Raw genomic sequence first — 22,213 nt, forward strand, 5'->3', positions numbered from 1 at the left:
ACAGCATTCTATTGTTAACTTTCTGAACATTGCAATGTCACAAGCTTTATGACCAGGGATCCATTGTAAACTTCCTCAGTGGAGAAGGCACCTCCTTGTAGCAGAAGCTCCTTTTGGAATTTCGGGAGTTCCCTTGTAGAGAAAAGAATCGACTTGTTACAATAGATGAATTATCCGCAGTCCAGTGCAAGCGAGTGTAGAATACAGAGTAGATCTTGGCAAAGCCGTTTATTTAGAATTAATTACAAGGAGAGGGGAGAAATGGTCAAAATACTCTGATAACAACAAAAGGAAAAAGGAAATGATTAGAGCAGAATCTACTTTGTCGATTTGCCTGCATATTTTGAAAGTTCGCCCCTCTCTTTGTACGCTGCTCTGATCTCTCGACCATGGCTGGGTTCACTTTAAATAACCAGAGTGTTGTGGGGATCACAACATCCGTTGTAGGTTCTCAAAGGCTGAAACTTTGCTTTATGATCCGTGTTGGATCACGGCAGCTTGTAACAAGTGGCCACCATCTGCAACAATCACCCTTGGTCATAGAGAGCCGACCATTCATTTGTCAGCCTGAACATTTGCCATGGTGAGAAGATGATTGAATCCCAGACGGACACTGCTCATCACATAATCTTGGTCTAATATACATGGGAACACTGCTCATCATATATGGCAAACTGGTCGAAGGACGGACACTTCTTTTCAGGTAACTGTGAACAGCATAGCACGCTCCAGGTACCACCCAGTTGCCTTGAGGAAATATTATAACAGAAGATAATCTTTTTTTCTCTGATTTTTTTTTTCAGTCAGCAGTAGACTTTCAGATATTTTGGCATTGTTGGCTTCAAGAGATGCCTTCAGAAGAAACAATTTTTTTAATCTTTTTGCGCAAATTGGCACATATATTTGGTGTGGGAACACAGGCAGCATGTAAATGGTGCTGCGGTGCAAGTTCATGCTAGAGTTGCCTTGGCTATCATCACCTTTGCAAATTTATCATATCAATATTGATAGACCATGTAAAAAAAATATGATGGAATAAAGAGCAGTGCAGATAAGGCCTATTTGAGTCAGATCCAAACCATGAACTTATCCCCTTAAGAGATTGTTTAGAAGACAACATCTCCAAGTGTAGGGCAATCAAAATTTTGTCAAGATCTCCACACCAGCATAAAAGACAGAAACAAAAGCACCAAGTCCAAATCAAACGCGTGAATAAGATCATCAAGTTCAACGTTCCACAGTATTACATGCCAGTGGAGACTACTTGAGGGATGGCACCATCACTCACAAAAAAAGAAAGAGGTATGACACCATCAAGTTGTCACTGATAAATTTGTTCTACCTCTTAGCGTTTTTGTATGTTACATTGTTTTACTCGTTCAACAGCCTCATTATTCCTCCCATAAGCCCCTCTTTTAGTTTGTCGCTAGGGGGGGGAAAGGAGATGATTGCATAGTCAAACATATTACTCTGAACATCTTGTTGTCGGCTGTGCATGATGATTCCCATTGGCTATATCTTGTCGAAGTATAACTTACATATCTATTAAGTGAGTCGAGTTACAATACTTGTTTTCTTTGACTACATCATGTGGTACACTTGTAAACTGTAAGAGCTTTCCTGGAGACAAGTTCTGCATTGACAAGGAGTCCAATATAAAGAATTATTGGATGAAAGGGATTTCTACCCAAGTCCATAGCTGGCACTATCATGCTGTGACGGATAAGTTTTCTTCCACCTATCAATGTTTTTCTATGTTAATGTCATTGTTCTGCTTGTTAAACAGACCTTGTTGTTCCTCTCAGATGTCCCTCTTTTCATCCCTCTCTTGTGAAAAGAAGGTGAGAAATCGCATAGTCAAACATATTGCTGGTGAGTAGCATATGTCACAACATTTTGCCCGCACCGCTTCTTAGTCTAACATTGCGTTGTTTCTCCGCAGATGCACAAATATTATCTAGGCATTATCCTAACGATTCCCATTGACTATGTCTCTTCCATGTACTTTGTCAACTCCTCCCCTCCTCCATAATGAGAAGTTTCAAAGTACAAGGATCATATAAATACTCCTCATTATTGAAGGTTGCAGGAAGCTATAGGAACCATTTAGCATGACAATGCCCAATACCAATAGCATGTTGAGCTTTTCCCATATAGCTTATGCAGCTGTTGTCGTCCTAGCCCTAGGCAGTAGAACTTGCAATTGCTTGCAGTTTACTTATCCCAACTTCAACACAATCAATAGGGATGATTTTAGTTTCAGCCCAGGCTCAACAATTGCAAATGGTGCCTTGCAGATCACCCCAAGTACTGGAAACATGGGCCACCAGTCAATGAGAGTGGTCTATGTAAGGGAGACCCTCAAGCTGTGGAACAGCAAGCGCATGGCGCCCACCTCGTTCAGGACTGATTTCCTGCTCAACATCCTTCCCGGTCAGAATGGGGCTGGAGAAGGTATGGCATTTGTGCTCACAAACAATCCATCGTTGCCTAGCAACAGCAGTGGCCAATGGCTTGGCATATGCAATGCCACGACAGATGGCATGAAGACGGACCCAGTAGTAGCTGTCGAGTTTGACACGAGGAAGAGCTATGAGGATGACCTTGACGACAACCATATTGGCATCGACATCAACAGCATCAAATCTATTCGGCAATACCCGCTTAGCAATGTTTCCATCATCCTCTCAAGTGGGTCTGATGTATGGGTTAGTATCAGGTACCACGGCACATCAAAATTGTTTCAAGTATTTTTGGTCCAAAGCAGCATCCGTGGGCGGTATGTCTACCAAGGATATATCTACATTGATCTATCACAGCTTCTGCAGGACAAGATATATCTAGTATTTGCAGGTTCCACCGGCAACTTCACCCAGCTGAACCAGATAAAGTCATGGAACTTCACCATGATAGATGAATAAGCCTGTGTTTCACTGGCCTTCGGGCAGCAATTAGCCGGAGATGGAGTTGTCGGATGTCGGGTTGCTCTTTACGGGAGGGACTCGACAGCACAACAGTTTCTGCTCCATCACCTCTACTTCTCTCATGGGAAAGTGAGTATTGTGGAAAGTTATACTATTGTATTGAGAGTGTTGAGTGTTCACTATGGTGTGCTTGTGAAGTTGTACGTTACATTCCTGCTTGTATTCTAGCCGAATAATTTTATACATGTATTGGTTCTTTTTAATCACTTAAACAGGACCTATCAAACGAATGCTCAGATGTTGTCTTATGATTTCTTAGCATGTCCCTTTTTTGTCTTTTTTTGCCCGCTATAAACTTTTAATATACCAAAACAAGACTCAGATAAAATGGAAGACATATTTTTAAGAGATTGGTGAATAGGTGATTTGGCTGGGGTCGCCCCCCGCTCGGGCGACTCGGGCTCCCCAACCCTAGCCGCTGCCGGAGCCTAGCCCATCCTCCTCCCGGCGGGAGGACGCCGCCAACATGCACCCGGAGGTCGACGGCGGTGGCGGGGGCTCTTCCTCCCTCCTGCGTCTCAGGGGTGGCGGGACCCCAACATGCGTGGAGGTGCGGCCGATCTAGAAGCGACGGTGTTGGTTTCGACGGCGGCGGCGGTCGGCCCTGCCTCGGGCCACAGGCGGCTACTGCGGTGGCTGGCCTGGATCAGGCGGCGGCGCGACGCGGTCTTCGGCGGCATGTCATCTGGCTTTAGATCGACGGCGGTGTCGAGGGCCTGGTGGACTGCTTGGCGGCACCCATGGCAGATTTGTTCTGGCAGGTGTAGCCAGTGGCGGTGGTCATCTTCTTCGTCGGCGGTGGCCGGCCAGAAGCTTGGTGATCGGATCTCGAGATCCATCATCTAGTCCCGGCTGCGAGTTGGGGAGACATGGTTGCCGGTGAAAACCGAGCCGACGGCAGGCAATGGCGGCGTTCTACGCCGTTACCTTGATGAAGGCATCGTCGTGTAACTACTGTCGACCCACTCGTGCTGATCCGGGGGAAACCCTAGGATCTGGTGTTCCAGATCGGACGATGGCGGCACTGCAGTGTAGTTTCTCTCTTGAGAGCATCGTTTGTGAAGCACCGCTGGAAGTCAGAAGCAGGAGGTGGAGCGGCTTCGTCTTGCACGGAGCTTCGGTGGAGATGTCAAGTCATGCCTGACCGACAGGTGCTACGCTTGGTCATGCCTGGTCGGCAGGTGCTACGCACGACAGATCCTCCAAGGACTTCAAGTTGTGTCGGCTGGTGATACTTGGCAACATGGCGCTGAGGTGTATCAGTGGCGACCGCGACGTGTTCAGCTGTTTGCGCGCAGGGAGGAGGTGCCGTTAGGCGCCGTGGTGGCGTCGACGATAGCTGGACCGAGCAAGGTTGATGCATCAGTACAGTTCTGAAGATGGAGCGGTGGCAGTTGGCGGCGGCGGCCTCCGAGAGCACGCCGGACCAGTGTGTGCCCCAGACCCGGCAAGTGGCTAGGTTGGGGTCTCAGGTCTTAGATGTTAGGCTTGGCTGCGATGTCTGTTTGGTATTAGGCCCAGGCTATCTGCGCCCCTTCATCAACTGGATAGGTGTAGCGACAGTTTGTTGCTTAGACGAAAACTTTAGTCTTACTGTTGTATTGATTTTGTAAGGTCTTGTGAGAATAAGTAATAAAGTGGTCGTATGCATTGCCCAGATGCAGAGGCCGGGGGTCATCCTCCTTTTCTAATTTTTTTTAAGAGATTGCGTATTGATCTACGTTAAGAAAGAGATTGCAATAGGATTCAAGACAGAAGCAACTTGTTAATAAATTCAATTGTAACGAAACATCGTGTGCGATTCAACTAAAAATTGTTAGTCAGGACGATATTCAATCTGTTGTGCTCGATGTTTGTGCCCCGTGTGTGTATTTTCTGACTCCGCCATTATTCTTCAAGAAATTTAGGGTTTGAGAAATAATAACTTGGTGATAGTTTGTAGCTTACCGACCTATCCGAATCTATGTGGTTGTCAGTCGGAAATGAGTGAAGCTTCTGACGGTACCTGAAGTCTAATGCTTTTCAATACAGCCAACATCCTCAATTCTTGTATATTCCGTACACCTTGTTCCACCACTGTTCTTGAACAAATAAAGGGTTTGAGAAATACCAGCTTGCTCCTAGTTTGTAACTTACTGACTTGTTCGAACCTATGGTCGCTGGAAATAGGTCAAGCTTTAGGACCGGAAGCTATTCACACCCAACCTGCCAGCCGCCGCCGCACCACCACACCGTCTCTGACACAATTTCACCTCCGCTTCACCCCTTTGGCCGTGCCGACCAATCACACCCACCTGGCGAAGTTCCCGCACACCGGCGGTGCCACCCAACATCTCCATTGGACTAACGCTGCTCGGAGCCCTTTGAAGTACTCCACGGACACAAATTTGAACTAGTAACTACCATCAAACGAGCTGTTTGTTGGTATGCTAATGAGAAGCTCAGAGGATGATAAGCAAGGAATTTACCATATCAGAAATCCTGCTGCTAGCATGCCAATTCACACTCGTGCTGAAATTGAACAGTGGTGTGTAGACTTGGCAATATGAGCCTGGTATGCTTGAAAGGGGAGCTGGACTCGCTAAATCTCCAGCTGTTAGAAATTCCAGTGCTAAGTTAGTCGCTTAACTAGCGATAAAATTCACACGGAAAAATCTCTAAACCGTAGAAGACACGAACCGATCGTCGCAGTAGCAGATGAAGACGTCCAGCAGCTTGCGAAGACTGGCGTGCCCCTGGAAAAGTTGAGCTTCGTCCTAGCAAGCTGGGGAGATTCGGAAGGCGTGGACATTTCCTGAGGAATCTGCCGCCGACGTTGCAGGGTGTGGCCTGCGTGTGCGACGGCAGTGGCGGTGCTAGTGGCTATTGTGCGCGCGACATCCTTAGAAGGAGGGAGCCGGGGCCATCGGTGAGGCACCACCGCCGCGGCGCTGAGCCCCGGAGGTGGGAAGAAGGCGGCGGTCTCTGGGCTAGTTTTTATCCTTTCCCTTTTAGAATAAAGTTGGCTAGATTAAAAAGGAGTTTCACTAGAGCACATATGATTAATGGTATTTTGTTTTATCACTGCTTGAGAGAAGCAAATCAAGTTGCAAAATATTCTTACGAGTCTGATGCTGGATTTGGTTGGTATCAGCGTCCACCCGATTTTCTCTTGCATTATGTAATCCATGATGTAACTCTATTGACATCGTAATAAAGCGTCACCACGCAATTTCAAAAAGTACGAAAAAAAAGGACTCGTCCTATTTAGCGACCTGAGCCTGCGAGAGGGCACAAACACGCATGCCTTCTTCCTCCTGTTCATCATTTGGTCTGGCCCATGTGCCCTATTTTTCCTTTCATTTTATTTTCTCTTTCGGTTTTTTGCTTCATATTGATCAGGATTAAAAAAAAAATCAAATTTCAGAAATCTTCAACAATTTGAAAATGCTCCCGGATTCAACAAATGTTCACCAGTTCAAAAAAATGTTCTCAAATTCAAAAAATATTCATGCCTTCAAAAATATTTTTAATTTTGAAAAAAATCTTGTATTCATAAAAGTTCCAGAATTCGAAACAAATGTTTGCATACTTAAAAAAGCCATGAATTTAATAAATGCTCATGAATTCCAGAAAAATTTGCAAAAAAAAGTTTATGGATTAAAAATATTTCATAATTTGAAAATAAGGTCCACAAATTTTTCCAAAAATGTTGACGATTTTGAGATAATATTTTCATGAATTTGGAAAATGTTCATGATTTATAAATACTGTTCATGAAATAAAAAAAATGTCCGAAGTTCAATAAAATTTCACTAACATCAAACAATGTTCGCATGTTTTAAAAAGTTGTCATGAATATCAAAAAGTTGATCGTGAATTCCATGAAAATATTTTTCAATTCAAATAGAATCATGGATTTGAAAAATAATGTCAGTTTCAACAAATGTTTGTGGATTTTTGTGATGTTGCATTTTTTTCATGAATTAATTTTTTTTACCGAGATCAAAAAATGTTCACAAGTTTTTAAAAATGTGCATGAATTGAATAAATGTTAGTGATTTGGAAAACAAAGTTCACGTATTAATTTTTTTGTGTGAATGTGAACAAAGAAAGGAAAGGATATCAGACAAAAAGTAAAAAAGAAAAATAATAAAAAGAAGAAAAAACAAAAGAAACATGAAAAGCTGGTTCAGGGAAGGTTCAAACCGGTGGGGAAAAAAACTCTAGAGAAGGCTCGGACAAGGAGAGGGATGGCTTGGAGAAGGTGGTCTTCGCGATCGACCGGATTGACCCCATGTTGGAGATGGCGGACCGCGTTCTCTGCGGGCTGGCATCACCACCACCTCTTGATGGAGGACGCGTGGGAGCACTTCCGCCTCTCAGTGGTGGAGGAGCACCTCGCGGAGGAGGTGCGGCTCGAGGCGGAGCGCGCGAACACTTCCACCCTCGTCGAACTCTGTGACAACCCGTCCCTCATTGCTCAAATGCGGCGCCATCCTGGAGTCCATCGAGGATGAGCGGGTGGTGTCGACGAACCGTAGTAGGATTTTCATTCATGACCAAGAGATGGTGAAGACCTTTGCAGACCAGGATGTGCAAATGCCTCACGCCGCCTGTCGGTGTCAAAACCGGCGGATCTCGGGTAGGGGGTCCCGAACTGTGCGTCTAGGCGGATGGTAACAGGAGACAAGGGACACGATGTTTTTACCCAGGTTCGGGCCCTCTCGATGGAGGTAAAACCCTACTCCTGTTTGATTAATATTGATGATATGGGTAGTACAAGAGTAGATCTACCACGAGATCAAGGAGGCTAAACCCTAGAAGCTAGCCTATGGTATGATTGTTGTAATGGTTGTTCGTCCTACGGACTAAAACCCTCCGGTTTATATAGACACCGGAGAGGGCTAGGGTTACACAGAGTCGGTTACAATGGTAGGAGATCTACATATCCGTATTGCCAAGCTTGCCTTCCACGCCAAGGAAAGTTCCATCCGGACACAGGACGAAGTCTTCAATCTTGTATCTTCATAGTCTTGGAGTCCGGCCGATGACGATAGTTCGGCTGTCCGGACACCCCCTAGTCCAGGACTCCCTCAGTAGCCCCTGAACCAGGCTTCAATGACGACGAGTCCGACGCGCATATTGTCTTCGGCATTGCAAGGCGGGTTCTTCCTCCGAATAATTCATAGAAAATTGTGAACACCAGGATAGTGTCCGGCTCTACAAAATAAATTCCACATACCACCATAGAGAGAATAGTATGTACACAAGTTCAATCTGCTGACGTATTTTGTGGCGTGACGTCACACCACTACCAAGCCTTTACTTGAATCGTTTTTATTATACCACCTTAGCGTGTTTAGCGAAGCGGTTTCCTTGGCACGTCTTGTCGAAGCAGAGATCGTGTTCCCCTTATTCCGGGATTCCCATCAATACGGACGTGGGTAACCCAACCGCGCCCGTTGCCACGCCTCCTCTATCGAAGGCGAGTCCCAAACGGTCACGGGGACGGCTCTTGGTATTCTCCCTCTTTATAATGGGACCAAGGCTCGTTTCTTTTTCTTCAATCCTTAATCGAATCTGCGCCTCGCCCTGAGTTCCAACACCCAGAGCCCCAGATTCAAGCGCCTCTTGAACCTTCAACAATGTCCGGCTCCGACCTACAGGGCCGGTGGATGCCCTCCTCCGTCACGGAAGAGGACGTGCTAAAGCTGAGAGAAGCCAGGTACCTGACCTACGAGATTTCGCATAGGTTGCCCGCAAAAGGGCAAGTCATTCCTACTCCCGAGCCCGGTGAAAGCGTCGTGTTCATGTCCCACCTCCGTCGGGGTTTAGGCTTCCCGATGGATTCTTTTGTGAGAGGGCTCATGTTTTACTATGGGTTGGAATTCCACGACTTGGCTCCGGAGTCCATCCTCCACATCTCATCATTCATTGTCGTCTGCGAAGCCTTTCTCCGCACTACCCCTCACTTCGGCTTGTGGATCAAAACCTTCAATGTGGAGCCGAGGATGATCGAGAGGCGTCAAGCAGAGTGCGGCGGGGCGGTTGTAAGCAATAGGGCCGATGCTCCATGGCCCGAGGGCTCTTTCCAAGAGGAGCTCGGCTTGTGGCAACAGGAGTGGTTTTATATTACCGCTCCCAGGGGCAGCAGGCAGAAGCTGCCGCCCATCTTCCGCTCGGGACCTCCACGACGGCTGATGTCATGGGTCAACCAAGGGCTCAACTGGGGGCCGTCAAAGGACGTACCCCTATTGTAGGGCCGGATTCGAGACCTCCAAGAGAGGGAGATCGATCTGGTCGTGGTGATGCAGGTTATGCTGATTAGGCGTCTTCTGCCCTGCAAACGTCGTCCTTTCCGGCTGTGGGAATTCAATCCGGAGGGACCACGAGTTCTCCAACACTTCATGGGTACGACACCCGTGGAGATGTACAAATTGTTCTTCGGATCACAAGAGGTGTGTCCGGAATTGACCGAGGACGCCGGCCTAAGCTGCAATCGCCCGGATACACAAGTAAGTAGCTCTGTGTCCGGACATACCGTTAGTTTGCATATCTTGGATTTGCCTTTTAACCAATTGTCCTCTGAACAGGAGTGGATAGCGCAAGCAAAACTGATACGGTGTCCGGCCCCCCTCCCGGAGACCACGCCGGATCCCGTGTTGGTCAAGATGCTGGAGGTTGCGCCTTCGGAGGAAGGCGAAGGGGAAAACAGAGAAACTACCGCCTCTACCAAGGAGGCTTTCGAGAAAGGAGGGATCGAGAATCCCCCCTTCCAAGGGGAGAAGAGGACCGCTTCCGGAAACCCGGAGGCCAAGGCCTCAAAGCGGGGGAAGAGATCTTCACCGGAGGGTCCTGCGCCCGGGGAAGCCCCGGCCGCACCCTCTCCCCCAAGGGATCATCCCTCCAGCGAGCCGTAAGTAGAAAAAGGGGAGTTTTGTAATAAGGGACATCCCTATTTTTGCTTATGAGGATAACCGAAGTTTTTACCTTGTAGTTCGGATCTCCGTCCTTCTCAGCTGAGCTCGTCTTCGGGGGACCTTCGTACGGAGATGATGGAGAGCGAAACGCCTCCATCTGCCGCACCGTCAGGCGGGGCGGACGACCCTGAGGTGTCATCACGGAGGGTATCCCCGAGTCCGGCCGGGCTGGAGAGTTCGGCGCCAACTGGTGTACGGCCGGGGGAGCTGAGGGATCTGCTTGAGAAGGAGTCTATCTCAGAAGGTCACCGTACATTTATGAGTACGGTGATTGCAAGAATTTCATCCGCCGAGGGTGGGTTGCATGATGCCGTCAGAAGTTTGCTGCCGGGTTTGAGGTACGTAAAAATGACATACCTTTTGACAGGTTTACACATAAAGTGTGCCCTGTATAGATAGTAGCCCCTGAGACTCGATACGTTGTCAAAAACGACAGCGTGCCGAGGATCATAATCTCAGGCATTAATTTCCGCATTTCCTACGCAGGTGGCGGATAGTCCGGTGGCCAGCCGGACTAATGGAGTTGCTGAATTAAAGCGGCAACTCGACGTTGCTGACGCAGACATCGCGCTGGTCAATAAACGACTTGACGAGTCACAAGGTAGATTGTTTCTCCGTGATCACCTAGTTAGGGAGCTAATGCTCACTCCTTACAGCATGTATGCTTAATGCAGATGGTGCCGCTGCTGTGGAGGACCTTCGAGCAGAGCTTGCTCAAGCCAAGGAGTAGGCCCGGAGGAGTGATGCGGCTGCCCCGAAGGCGGCCGAAGAGCTAGAAGCCGAAAGGGCTGCTCACTGCCGAAGCAGGGGGGAGATGGCCGAAATGGCCGTGAAGCTGAAAGATGTAACCGACCGCTATGAGGTTCTTGAAAAGGAACACCGAGCGGAGCAAGAAGACCTGAAGAAGGCCACCGCCGAAGCCAGGGATGCCCGTTCTGCAATGAGGGCTATAAAGGAGGAGCTGCGTCAGGCCGGAGACATTGCGGCTGGTAAGCCTTTTCTGCTGCGCAGGAGGTTCACAGATCCGAAGTATGCTCAGCTTGGCCAGCTGTGGGGTCCGGAGGATCCTTATATGGATTTAGCGGCGAGTGCGGCAGATGCTATTGTGCACTTCCGAAGTCAAAAGGATCACGAGACGGAAGAGCTTTTTTGGTCTCAATTCCATAGTCCAGAGCGTTCACTTCCGTTGACCGATCGGCTGGTCGAGTGGGCTGAGCTGAATAGATTATCCAGACTTGCCATGACGGATGTAGTGACTCATATCTGGCCGGATAGGCCCAAGCCGAAGAGTTATTTTGGCTTATTGCAGCAATTCCTTGGGGCGGTGCCGCATATCAAGGCGATGAAGCGGTCGACCTGCATAGAGGGTGCACGGATGGCCCTCGCCCGTGTGAAGACATACTGGACGGAGATGGATGCCACCGATGTTGCAACCCGGGGTTCGGACGAGAGCCGGTTACCCGCCGAGCACTATTTTGGGGAAGTTCTGCGGGGTGCTCGTGCAATAGAGTCGTAGTGCTCAAAGAATGTCATGTTTAAATGATTTTTATGATTTGTAAAACGATATATATAATATAAGTGCTTTTTATACTTGTGCGTTCAAGTATTGAAATATCTCCTGTGTGGCCGTTAATGTATACTTGTGTATAACCTGAAAGATGGCAGTCTTCGGCTTCAGCCCCCACGCACATGGTGCGGGGGTGTTTGCAAAAATAGCGCATTTTCACACTTAATCCAACGTCTTGGTCCTGTGAAGGAGGTGGTAGCGTAGCAAACGAGGCAACCGGACTATAATGCTTTATCACTTTCACTTAGCCATAGGAGTTCGAGGGTGGGGCTACGATAATAGCCCCTAGGGGCACCGCGCTCTCCGAATTCGGGGCGCGTATGTGCCTGACCGAAAAACGGTCCTTCGTCAAAGCGGAGGAATTCTAAACATTCCGGTAGTCGATCGAGTGGTTGACCAGTCTCTCGCTGTATCATGACAGTCAGTTTTCGGCTTTCTCTACTGATGTGCTCGCCCGGCCGAACTGGGGCACAATCGCAGTAGTTCTCCTGGTGCCGCGTTAGCCGATGATACAGAACGTAAGGTAGCAAAACACAGGAGCCGGGCAAACCTAACATTTGACCAAAGACATGATTCGGAGCTGATGCATATAAGGCCTAACTCGAGACGCCGAACACTCCCTAAGGTATTCGGTCTTTATGATAACGGGCAGAACAATGCCCTAAGCCCCTAGTGTCCAGGTACAGGCGAGAATTTCTGACGCGGCCGATGCCAAAACTCCAGCCTCCTTGTTGGTTATGGTAAAAAACCGTGGGATATGAATCAATAAGAGACAGTAAGAAAGGTTTACGCAGGGTCTTAATCTGAAAAGAATCCTTGCCACGGGTCCCTGCTGCACGTCTGCGCCTGTGTCTCCATTGTGCCGTATCCTGGATGGGTGTACACGTTGTTCATCTGTAAAAAGAGAGGAACTTAGCTTGAAAAGAAATCGTGCAAAAAATTTATTGAAAGCATAGTATGAATGAATGAATAAAGTTGAGCTTTTAGTGGCTCTTTATTGTTTGTACGCGCAGCCCCTTGTGAAGGGGTATGCGGCTAGGGAGCCCCTAGTTTATTTATGCCGGACTCGTCTAGCCGTGTCCAAGGTCTTGAACGACCTTTTAATGAGATGATGCCACGTGGACCGGGCATTTTAAGTGTAAGAGACGCGTAGTGCGGTATTGCGTTAAAGCGGGCGAAAGCTTCACGTCCCAATAGTGCTTGATGGCTACTTTTGAATGGGCGACATGGAAGATTAGCTTTTCGCGACGGAAGTTGTCAGGTGATCCGAACACAACTTCTAGTAGTAAGGAGCCCGTGCATTTGGCATAAGGGCCTGGCGTCACTCCTGTGAAGGAGGTGCGGCTATGGCGAATTTTAGTAGGGTCTATCCCCAACTTGCGAATTGTGTCCGGATATAGCAGGTTTAAATAGCTGTCGCCATCCATGAGGACCTGTGTAAATTGTATTCCGTCGATTATAGGATCCAATATCATAGCAGTCCATCCTGCATTTCGAATACTTCTAGAATATCTAGACGGTCGAAAGTAATTGGTTTTGACATCCAATCTCGGGATTCCGCTGGGGTGGACCGTGCGACGCGTACTGTGGCGGGTGCCGCACTATTGTTCCGTATAATCACATGAAGTGAGTTTACTGTTTTAACTTCTTGTGGGAAAGTCTTTCGTTTTCCGGCGCTCTGCTGGTGGGGTTCGTCGTCGTCTTCGCTTGGCGTGTCGAGCCCCTTGTGTTCGGCATTGAGTCGGCCGGACTGTTTGAAGACCCAACAACTTCGGTGGGTGTGGTTTGCAGGCTTCCCTGGGGTACTGTGGATTTGACATATCCGATCCAAAATTTTGTTGAGGTTGGATAGCTCGTCATTGTTATCCTTAAGAGGCAGTGTTTTGTTGTCCGGCCGCGAGCTTTTGAATCCGGTGTTGACCGCCGTGTTTTTTGGGCCATTTTCTTTGTTTCAGCGCTGATCCTTTCTGCGCCGTGATTTTCCATTTCCATCTCTGATCTCGGATGTACTTGGGTCGCTGGTGCTGCACCTCGCCAGCCAGCTGTCTTCCCCCGCGCAAAAGCGGGTCATGAGTCTCGTTAGCGCGGCCATTGTTCTTGGCTTTTCCTGGCCGAGGTGTCTGGTGAGCCATTCGTCTTGGACGTTATGTTTAAAAGCTGCTAGGGCTTCGGCGTCCGGACAGTCGACTATTTGGTTCTTTTTAGTGAGGAACCTGTTCCAGAATTTGCGCGCTGACTCTCCGGGCTGTTGGGTTATGTGACTTAAATCGTCTGCATCTGGAGGGCGGACATAAGTCCCCTGAAAATTTGCTCTAAACGCGTCCTCGAGCTCTTCCCAACTTCCAATGGTATTTTCTGGGAGGCTTTTGAGCCAATGCCGAGCTGGCCCTTTGAGCTTGAGGGGTAGATATTTTATGGCGTGGAGATCGTCTCCTCTAGCCATATGTATGTGTAGGATGTAATCCTCAATCCAGACTCCGGGGTCTGTTGTTTCGTCGTGTGCTTCTATGTTTACGGGCTTGAATCCCGCAGGAAAGTCGTGATCCAGCACCTCATTGGTGAAACATAGTGGGTGTGCGGCGCCCCTGTATTTAGGTGTGTCGTTATCTTCAAATACTCGGCGTGCTGTGTTGCTTCCTGGGGCCCTCTTTTTTGGCCCATAAATGGACCTGACCGGGCCATCTGTTTTGCGAGGATATTTATGTGTGTCATGTGCCGGCTTGTGTGCGATGCCGCTTGTCGCTCCTGGCCTGTCATCTAGTCGTCTATCCGGCCAGGCGGCCTCTTTACTTTTCGATTGTGGGGGCTCTACGGCCTCCTCGTCGAATTCTGGCAGCAGCTTGCGCTTCGGGTAGCTCTTTGCTTGATGGCTGTTGCCGTATTTGTCCGCGGTCTTGAGTACTTTGCTCCACCTCAATCTGAGTATGTCTTCCGCTGTTTTGAGCTTCCCTTTCTGCTTCTTCAAACTTCTTGCAGTGGCGACAAGCCTTTTGTGCAGGTTCTTGTGCTCCAGTGGTGTGTCTGGCATGAGATCGCCTGGACTGTTGTTTTCGCCGAGGATGGGTTGATTGTCCGATTCATCCTATTCGGATGGTTGCTTGACTGCGTGTTCACCGTCCACTGGTTTGCCCTGCTCTACGGCTGGGTCGTTATGGGTGCTGTTGATATCGAGGCGGGACTTGGAGCGGCGCTTGCGTCGCCGTTTTGGTTGTTTTTCGGGGGAATTATCCTTCGCCGCGTCCCGTTGTTCCTCATTATCGCTCCCTTTTGGGGTGTCCACCATATATATATCATGATTTGAGGTGGCTTTCCAGTGCCCAGTAGGCACTGGTTCTTGGTCGTCTCCGGCGTCGTCGTCCATGCCGTCGATGTCTTCGGAGTCGTAGTCTAGCATGTCGGTGAGATCGTCGACAGTGGCTACAAAGTGGATGGTGGGTGGGCTTTGAATTTCTTCGTCGTCCGCATCCCAACCGTCCTGACCGCAGTCCGGCCAGGGCTCTCCTGATAACGAGAGATACTTTAGCGAATTTAGGATGTCACCAAAGGGTGAGTGCTGAAAGATGTCCGCGGCGGTGAACTCCATAATCGGCGCCCAATCGGATTCGATTGGCAGGGGCGCAGGAGGTTCGGAGTCCGGCGAGGAGTCCGGCACCTCGGAGTCACGGGCTTTATAAGGGACAAGGTCAGTGTTCGGCTCCATCGCCGTAGAGGTTGCCGCCCACGAGGCGGCGTCTAGCCATCCGTCCTCGATCTGCGCGGTCGGCTCCGAATTAAGGGTCGGAGCGAACTTATGTGCGGCCTCCAGGGCACTATCCGGCAGTAGAGCTAAATCATGCCCATCGTGACAGTGCGGCGCGCTCGGCTGTGGCTCAAATCCGTCGAAGATCAAGTCTCCGCGGATGTCAGCCGTGAAGTTTAGGCTTCCAAATCTGACCTGATGGCCAGGGGCGTAGCTTTCGATCTGCTCCAGACGGCCAACGAATTGGCCCGCAGTGCAAAGCCGCCGAATACGAAGATCTGTCCGGGCGTAGCCACACTCGGTTCAACTAAAGTTGGAGAAACTGACACCCGCCAGCCACCTGTGTGCAAAGCACGGCGGTAGAACCAGTCTCGCGTAAGCGTACGCGTAATGTCGGTCCGGGCCGCTTCATCCAACAATACCGCCGAACCAAAGTATGACATGCTGATAAGCAGTATGACTTATATCGCCCACAACTCACTTGTGTTCTACTCGTGCATATAACATCAAACAATAAAACCTAGGCTCGGATGCCACTGTTGGGGAACGTAATAATTTCAAAAAAAATTCCTACGCACACGCAAGATCATGATGATGGCATAGCAACGAGAGGGGAGAGTGTTGTCTACGTACCCTCGTAGACCGAAGCGGAAGCGTTGATGCAACATAGAGGAAGTAGTCGTACGTCTTCCCGGTCCAACCAATCCAAGCACCGTTACTCCGGCACCTCCGAGTTCTTGACACACGTACATCTCGAAGACGCACCCCGGGCTCCGATCCAGAAAAGCTTCGGGGAGGAGTTCCGTCAGCACAACGGCGTGGTGACGATCTTGATGTTCAACCGTCGCAGGGCTTCGCCTAAGCACCGCTACAATATGACCGAGGTGTAATATCGTGGAGGGGGGCACTGCACACGGCTAAGGAACGATCACGAAGATCAACTTGTGTCTTCTAGGGTGCCCCCTGCCCCCGTATATAAAGGAGCCAAGGGGAGGGGGCGGCCGGCCTAGGAGGGGCGCGCCAGGGGGGAGTCCTACTCCCACCGGGAGTAGGACTCCCTTTCTTTCCTAGTTGGAGAAGGAGAAGGGGGGAAAGAGGAGGAAGAGGGGAAGGAAAGGGGGGGCGCCGCCCCCCTTCCCTTGTCCTAATCGGACTAGGAAGGGGAGGGGAGCGCGGCCACCTCCTGCCTCCTTCTATCTTCTCCCTCAAGGCCCATGTAGGCCCAATAACCCCCCGGGGGGTTCCAGTAACCCCCCGGTACTCCGGTAAAATGCCGATTTCACCCGAAACGATTCCGATGTCCAAATATAGGCTTACAATATATCGATATTTATGTCTCGACCATTTCGAGACTCCTCGTCATGTCCGTGATCACATCTGGAACTCCGAACAACCTTCGGTACATCAAAATACATAAACTCAGAAAGAAACTGTCATCGTAACTTTAAGCGTGCGGACCCTACGGTTCGAGAACAATGTAGACATGACCAAGACACGTCTCCGGTCAATAACCAATAGCGGGATCTGGATACCCATATTGGTTCCTACATATTCTACGAAGATCTTTATCGGTCAGACCGCATAACAACATACGTTGTTCCCTTTGTCATCGGTATGTTACTTGCCAGAGATTCGATCGTCGGTATCCAATACCTAGTTCAATCTCGTTACCGGCAAGTCTCTTTACTCGTTCCATAATACATCATCTCGCAACTAACTCATTAGTTGCAATGCTTGCAAGGCTTAAGTGATGTGCATTACCGAGAGGGCCCAGAGATACCTCTCCGACAATCGGAGTGACAAAACCTAATCGTGAAATACGCCAACCCAACATGTACCTTTGGAGACACCTGTAGTACTCCTTTATAATCACCCAGTTACGTTGTGACGTTTGGTAGCACCCAAAGTGTTCCTCCGGTAAACGGGAGTTGCATAATCTCATAGTTAAAGGAACATGTATAAGTCATGAAGAAAGCAATAGCAACATACTAAACGATCAAGTGCTAGGCTAACGAAATGGGTCATGTCAATCACATCATTCTCCTAATGATGTGATCCCGTTAATCAAATGACAACTCTTTTGTCCATGGCTAGGAAACATAACCATCTTTGATAAACGAGCTAGTCAAGTAGAGGCATACTAGTGACACTATGTTTGTCTATGTATTCACACATGTATTATGTTTCCGGTTAATACAATTCTAGCATGAATAATAAACATTTATCATGAAATAAGGAAATAAATAATAACTTTATTATTGCCTCTAGGGCATATTTCCTTCAGTCTCCCACTTGCACTAGAGTCAATAATCTAGTTCACATCGCCATGTGATTTAACACCAATATCTGTATATGTTTAACACCCATAGTTCACATCGTCATGTGACCAACACCCAAAGGGTTTACTAGAGTCAATAATCTAGTTCACATCGCTATGTGATTAACACCCAAAGATTACTAAGGTGTGATCATGTTTTGCTCGTGAGAGAAGCTTAGTCAACGGGTCTGTCACATTCAGAGCCGTATGTATTTTGCAGATATTCTATGTCCACAATGCTCTGCACGGAGCTACTATAGCTAATTGCTCCCACTTTCAATATGTATCCAGATTGAGACTTAGAGTCATCTGGAATGGTGTAAAAGCTTGCATCGTTGTAACTTTTTACGACGGGCTCTTTTATCACCTCCATAATCGAGAAACATGTCCTTAGTCCTCACTAAGGATATTCTTGACCACTGTCCAGTGATCTACTCTTAGATCAAAATTGTATTCCTTTGTCAAACTCAGAGCAAGGTATACAGTAGGTCTGGTTCACAGCATAGCATACTTTATTGAACCTATGACTAAGGCATAGGGAATGACTTTTCATTCTCTTTCTATTTTCTGCCATGGTCGGGTCTTGAGTCTTACTCAACTTCACACCTTTGCATCACAGGCAAGAACTCCTTCTTTGACTGTTCCATTTTGAACTATTTCAAAAATTTATCAAGGTATGTACTCATTGAAAAACTTATCAAGTGTCTTGATCTATCTCAATAGATCTTGATGCTCAATATGTAAGTAGCTTTACTGAGGTCTTTCTTAAAAAAAACTCCTTTTAAACACTCCTTTATGCTTTGCAGAATAATTCTACATTATTTCCGATCAACAATATGTCATTCACATATACTTATCAGAAAGGTTGTAGTGCTCCCACTCACTTTCTTGTAAATACAGACCTTTCCAAAAGTCTGTATAAAACCATATGATTTGATCAACTCATCAAAGCGTATATTCCAACTCCGAGATGCTTGCATCAGTCCATTGATGGATCGCTGAAGCTTGCACATTTTTTTAGCTCCCTTTGGATCGATAAAACCTTCTGGTTGCATCATATACAACTCTTCCTCCAGAAACCCATTCAGGAATGCAGTTTTTACATCCATTTGCCAAATTTCATAATCATAAAATGCGGCAATTGCTAACATGATTCGGACAGGCTTAAGCATCGCTACGGGTGAGAAGGTCTCATCGTAGTCAATCCCTTGAACTTGTCGAAAACCTTTTGCAACAAGTCGAGCTTTGTAGACAGTAACATTACCGTCGGCGTCAGTCTTCTTCTTGAAGATCCATTTATTCTCAATTGCTTGCCGACCATCGGGCAAGTCAACCAAAGTCCATACTTTGTTCTCATACATGGATCCCATCTCAGATTTCATGGCTTCAAGCCATTTTGCGGAATCTGGGCTCACCATCGCTTCTTCATAGTTCGTAGGTTCATCATGATCTAGTAGCATGACTTCCAGAATAGGATTACCGTACCACTCTGGTGCGGATCTTACTCTGTTTGACCTACGAGGTTCTGTAGCAACTTGATCCGAAGTTCTATGATCATCATCATCAACTTCCTCACTAGTTGGTTTTGACGTCACAGAAACCGGTTCCTGTGATGTACTATTTTCCAACAAGGGAGCAGGTACAGTTACCTCATCAAGTTCTACTTTCTTCCCACTCACTTCTTTCGAGAGAAACTCCTTCTCTAGAAAGGATCCATTCTTAGCAACGAATGTCCTGCCTTCAGATATGTGATAGAAGGTGTACCTAACTGTCTCCTTTGGGTATCCTATGAAGACACATTTCTCCAATTTGGGTTCGAGCTTATCAGGTTGAAACCTTTTTCACATAAGCATTGCAACTCCAAACTTTAAAAAACGACAGCTTAGTTTACTGCTAAACCACAGTTCATATGGTGTCGTCTCAACAGATTTAGATGGTGCCCTTTTAACGTGAATGCAACTGTCTCTAATGCATAACCCCAAAACAATAGTGGTAAATCAGTAAGAGACATCATAGATCGCACCATATCTAGTAAAGTACGATTACGACGTTCGGACACACCATAACGTTGTGGTGTTCCAGGTGGCGTGAGCTGTGAAACTATTCCACATTGTTTTAATTGAAGACCAAACTCGTAACTCAAATATTCGTCTCCGCGATCAGATCACAGAAACTTTATTTTCTTGTTACGATGATTTTTCCACTTCACTCTGAAATTCTTTGATCCTTTCAACTATTTCAGACTTATGTTTCATCAAGTAGATATACCCATATCTGCTCAAATCATCTTGTGAAGGTCAGAAAATAACGATACTTGCCACGAGCATCAACACTCATTGGATTCCAAACATCAGTATGTATGATTTCCAACAAATCAGTTGCTCGCTCCATAGTTCCGGAGAACGGCGTTTTAGTCATCTTGCCCAAAAGGCACGGTTCGCAAGCATCAAATGATTCATAACCAAGTGATTCCAAAAATCCATCTTTATGGAGTTTCTTCATGCGCTTTACACCAATATGACCCAAATGGTAGTGCCACAAATAAGTTGCACTATCATTATTAACTTTTCATCTTTTGGTATCAATATTATGAATATGTGTATCACTACGATCGAGATCCAACAAACTATGTTCATTGGGTGTATGACCATCGAAGGTCTTATTCATGTGAACAGAATAACAATTTATTCTCTAACTTTAAATGAATAAGCGTATTGCAATAAACATGATCAAATCATATTCATGCTCAACGCAAACTTCAAATAACATTTATTTAGGTTTAACACTAATCCCAAAAGTATAGGGAGTGTGCGATGATGATATCAATCTTGGAACTACTTCCAACACTCATCGTCACTTCTCCTTCAACTAGTCTCTGTTTAATCTGTAACTCCTGTTTCGAGTTACTAATCTTAGCAACCGAACAAGTATCAAATACTCAGGGGCTACTATAAACACTAGTAAGGCACACATCAATAACCTGTATATCAAATATACCCTTGTTCACTTTGCCATCCTTCTTATCCACCAAATATTCAGGGCATTTCTGCTTCCAGTGACCATTTCTTTTGCAGTGTAAGCACTCAGTTTCAGGCTTTGGTCCAGCTTTGGTCTTCTTCATGGGAGTGACAACTTGTTTGCCATTCTACTTGAAGTTTCCCTTTCTTTCCCTTTGCCCTTTTTCTTAAAACTAGTGATCTTTGTCAATCATCAACACTTGATGCTTTTTCTTGATTTCTACCTTCGTCGATTTCAACATCACGAAGAGCTCGGGAATTGTTTACGTCATCCCTTGCATACTATAGTTCATCATGAAGTTCTAGTAACTTAGTGATGGTGACTAGAGAATTCTGTCAATCACTATCTTATCTGGAAGATTAACTCTCACTTGATTCAAGCGATTGAAGTACCCAGACAATCTGAGCACATGCTCACTAGTTGAGCGATTCTCCTCCATCTTTTAGCTATAGAACTTGTTGGAGACTTCATATCTCTCAACTCGGGTATTTGCTTGAAATATCAACTTCAATTTCTGGAACATCTCATATGGTCCATGATGTTCTAAACGTCTTTGAAGTCCCGATTCTAAGCCGTTAAGCATGGTGCCCTAAACTATCAAGTAGTCATCATATTGAGCTAGCCAGACGTTCATAACGTCTTCATCTGCTCTTGCAATAGGTCTGTCACCTAGCGGTGCATTAAGGACATAATTCTTCTGTGCAGCAATGAGGATAAACCTCAAATCACGGATCCAATCCGCATCATTGCTACTAACATCTTTCAACACAATTTTCTCTAGGAACATATCAAAATAAACATATGAAAGCAACAACGCAAGCTATTGATCTACAACATAATTTGCAAAATACTACCAGGACTAAGTTCATGATAAATTTAAGTTCAATTAATCATATTACTTAAGAACTCCCACTTAGATAGACATCCCTCTAATCCTTTAAGTGATCACGTGATCCAAATCAACTAAACCATGTCCGATCATCACGTGAGATGGAGTAGTTTCAATGGTGAACATCACTATGTTGATCATATCTACTATATGATTCACGCTCGACCTTTCGGTCTCCGTGTTCCGAGGCCATATCTGTATATGCTAGGCTCGTCAAGTTTAATCCGAGTATTCTGTGTGTGCAAAACTGGCTTGCACCCGTTGTAGATGGACGTAGAGCTTATCACACCCGATCATCACGTGGTGTCTGGGCACGACGAACTTTGGCAATGGTGCATACTCAGGGAGAACACTTCTTGATAATTAGTGAGAGATCATCTTAAAATGCTACCGTCAATCAAAGCAAGATAAGATGCATAAAAGATAAACATCACATGCAATCAATATAAGTGATATGATATGGCCATCATCATCTTGTGCTTGTGATCTCCATCTCCGAAGCACCGTCATGATCATCATCGTCACCGGCGCGACACCTTGATCTCCATCGTAGCATCGTTGTTGTCTTGCCAATCTTATGCTTCTACGACTATCGCTACCGCTTAGTGATAAAGTAAAGCATTACAGGGCGATTGCATTGCATACAATAAAGCGACAACCATATGGCTCCTGCCAGTTGCCGATAACTCGGTTACAAAACATGATCATCTCATACAATAAAATTTAGCATCATATCT

General features: G+C 46.8%; 1 protein-coding gene across 1 annotated transcript; it reads left to right on the plus strand.

Moving 5' to 3' along the window:
• The first annotated feature begins 2,101 nt into the window (after nt 1-2,101).
• Nucleotides 2,102-3,105, plus strand: LOC123088468 (probable L-type lectin-domain containing receptor kinase S.5). Its single transcript, XM_044510678.1, has one exon. The coding sequence runs from the start codon at nt 2,112-2,114 to the stop codon at nt 2,919-2,921; it is 810 nt and encodes a 269-aa protein (XP_044366613.1). The 5' UTR covers nt 2,102-2,111; the 3' UTR covers nt 2,922-3,105.
• The last annotated feature ends 19,108 nt before the right edge of the window (nt 3,106-22,213 follow it).

The sequence above is a fragment of the Triticum aestivum genome, chromosome 4A (genome assembly GCF_018294505.1).
Source record: "Triticum aestivum cultivar Chinese Spring chromosome 4A, IWGSC CS RefSeq v2.1, whole genome shotgun sequence".
Lineage (NCBI taxonomy): Eukaryota > Viridiplantae > Streptophyta > Magnoliopsida > Poales > Poaceae > Triticum > Triticum aestivum.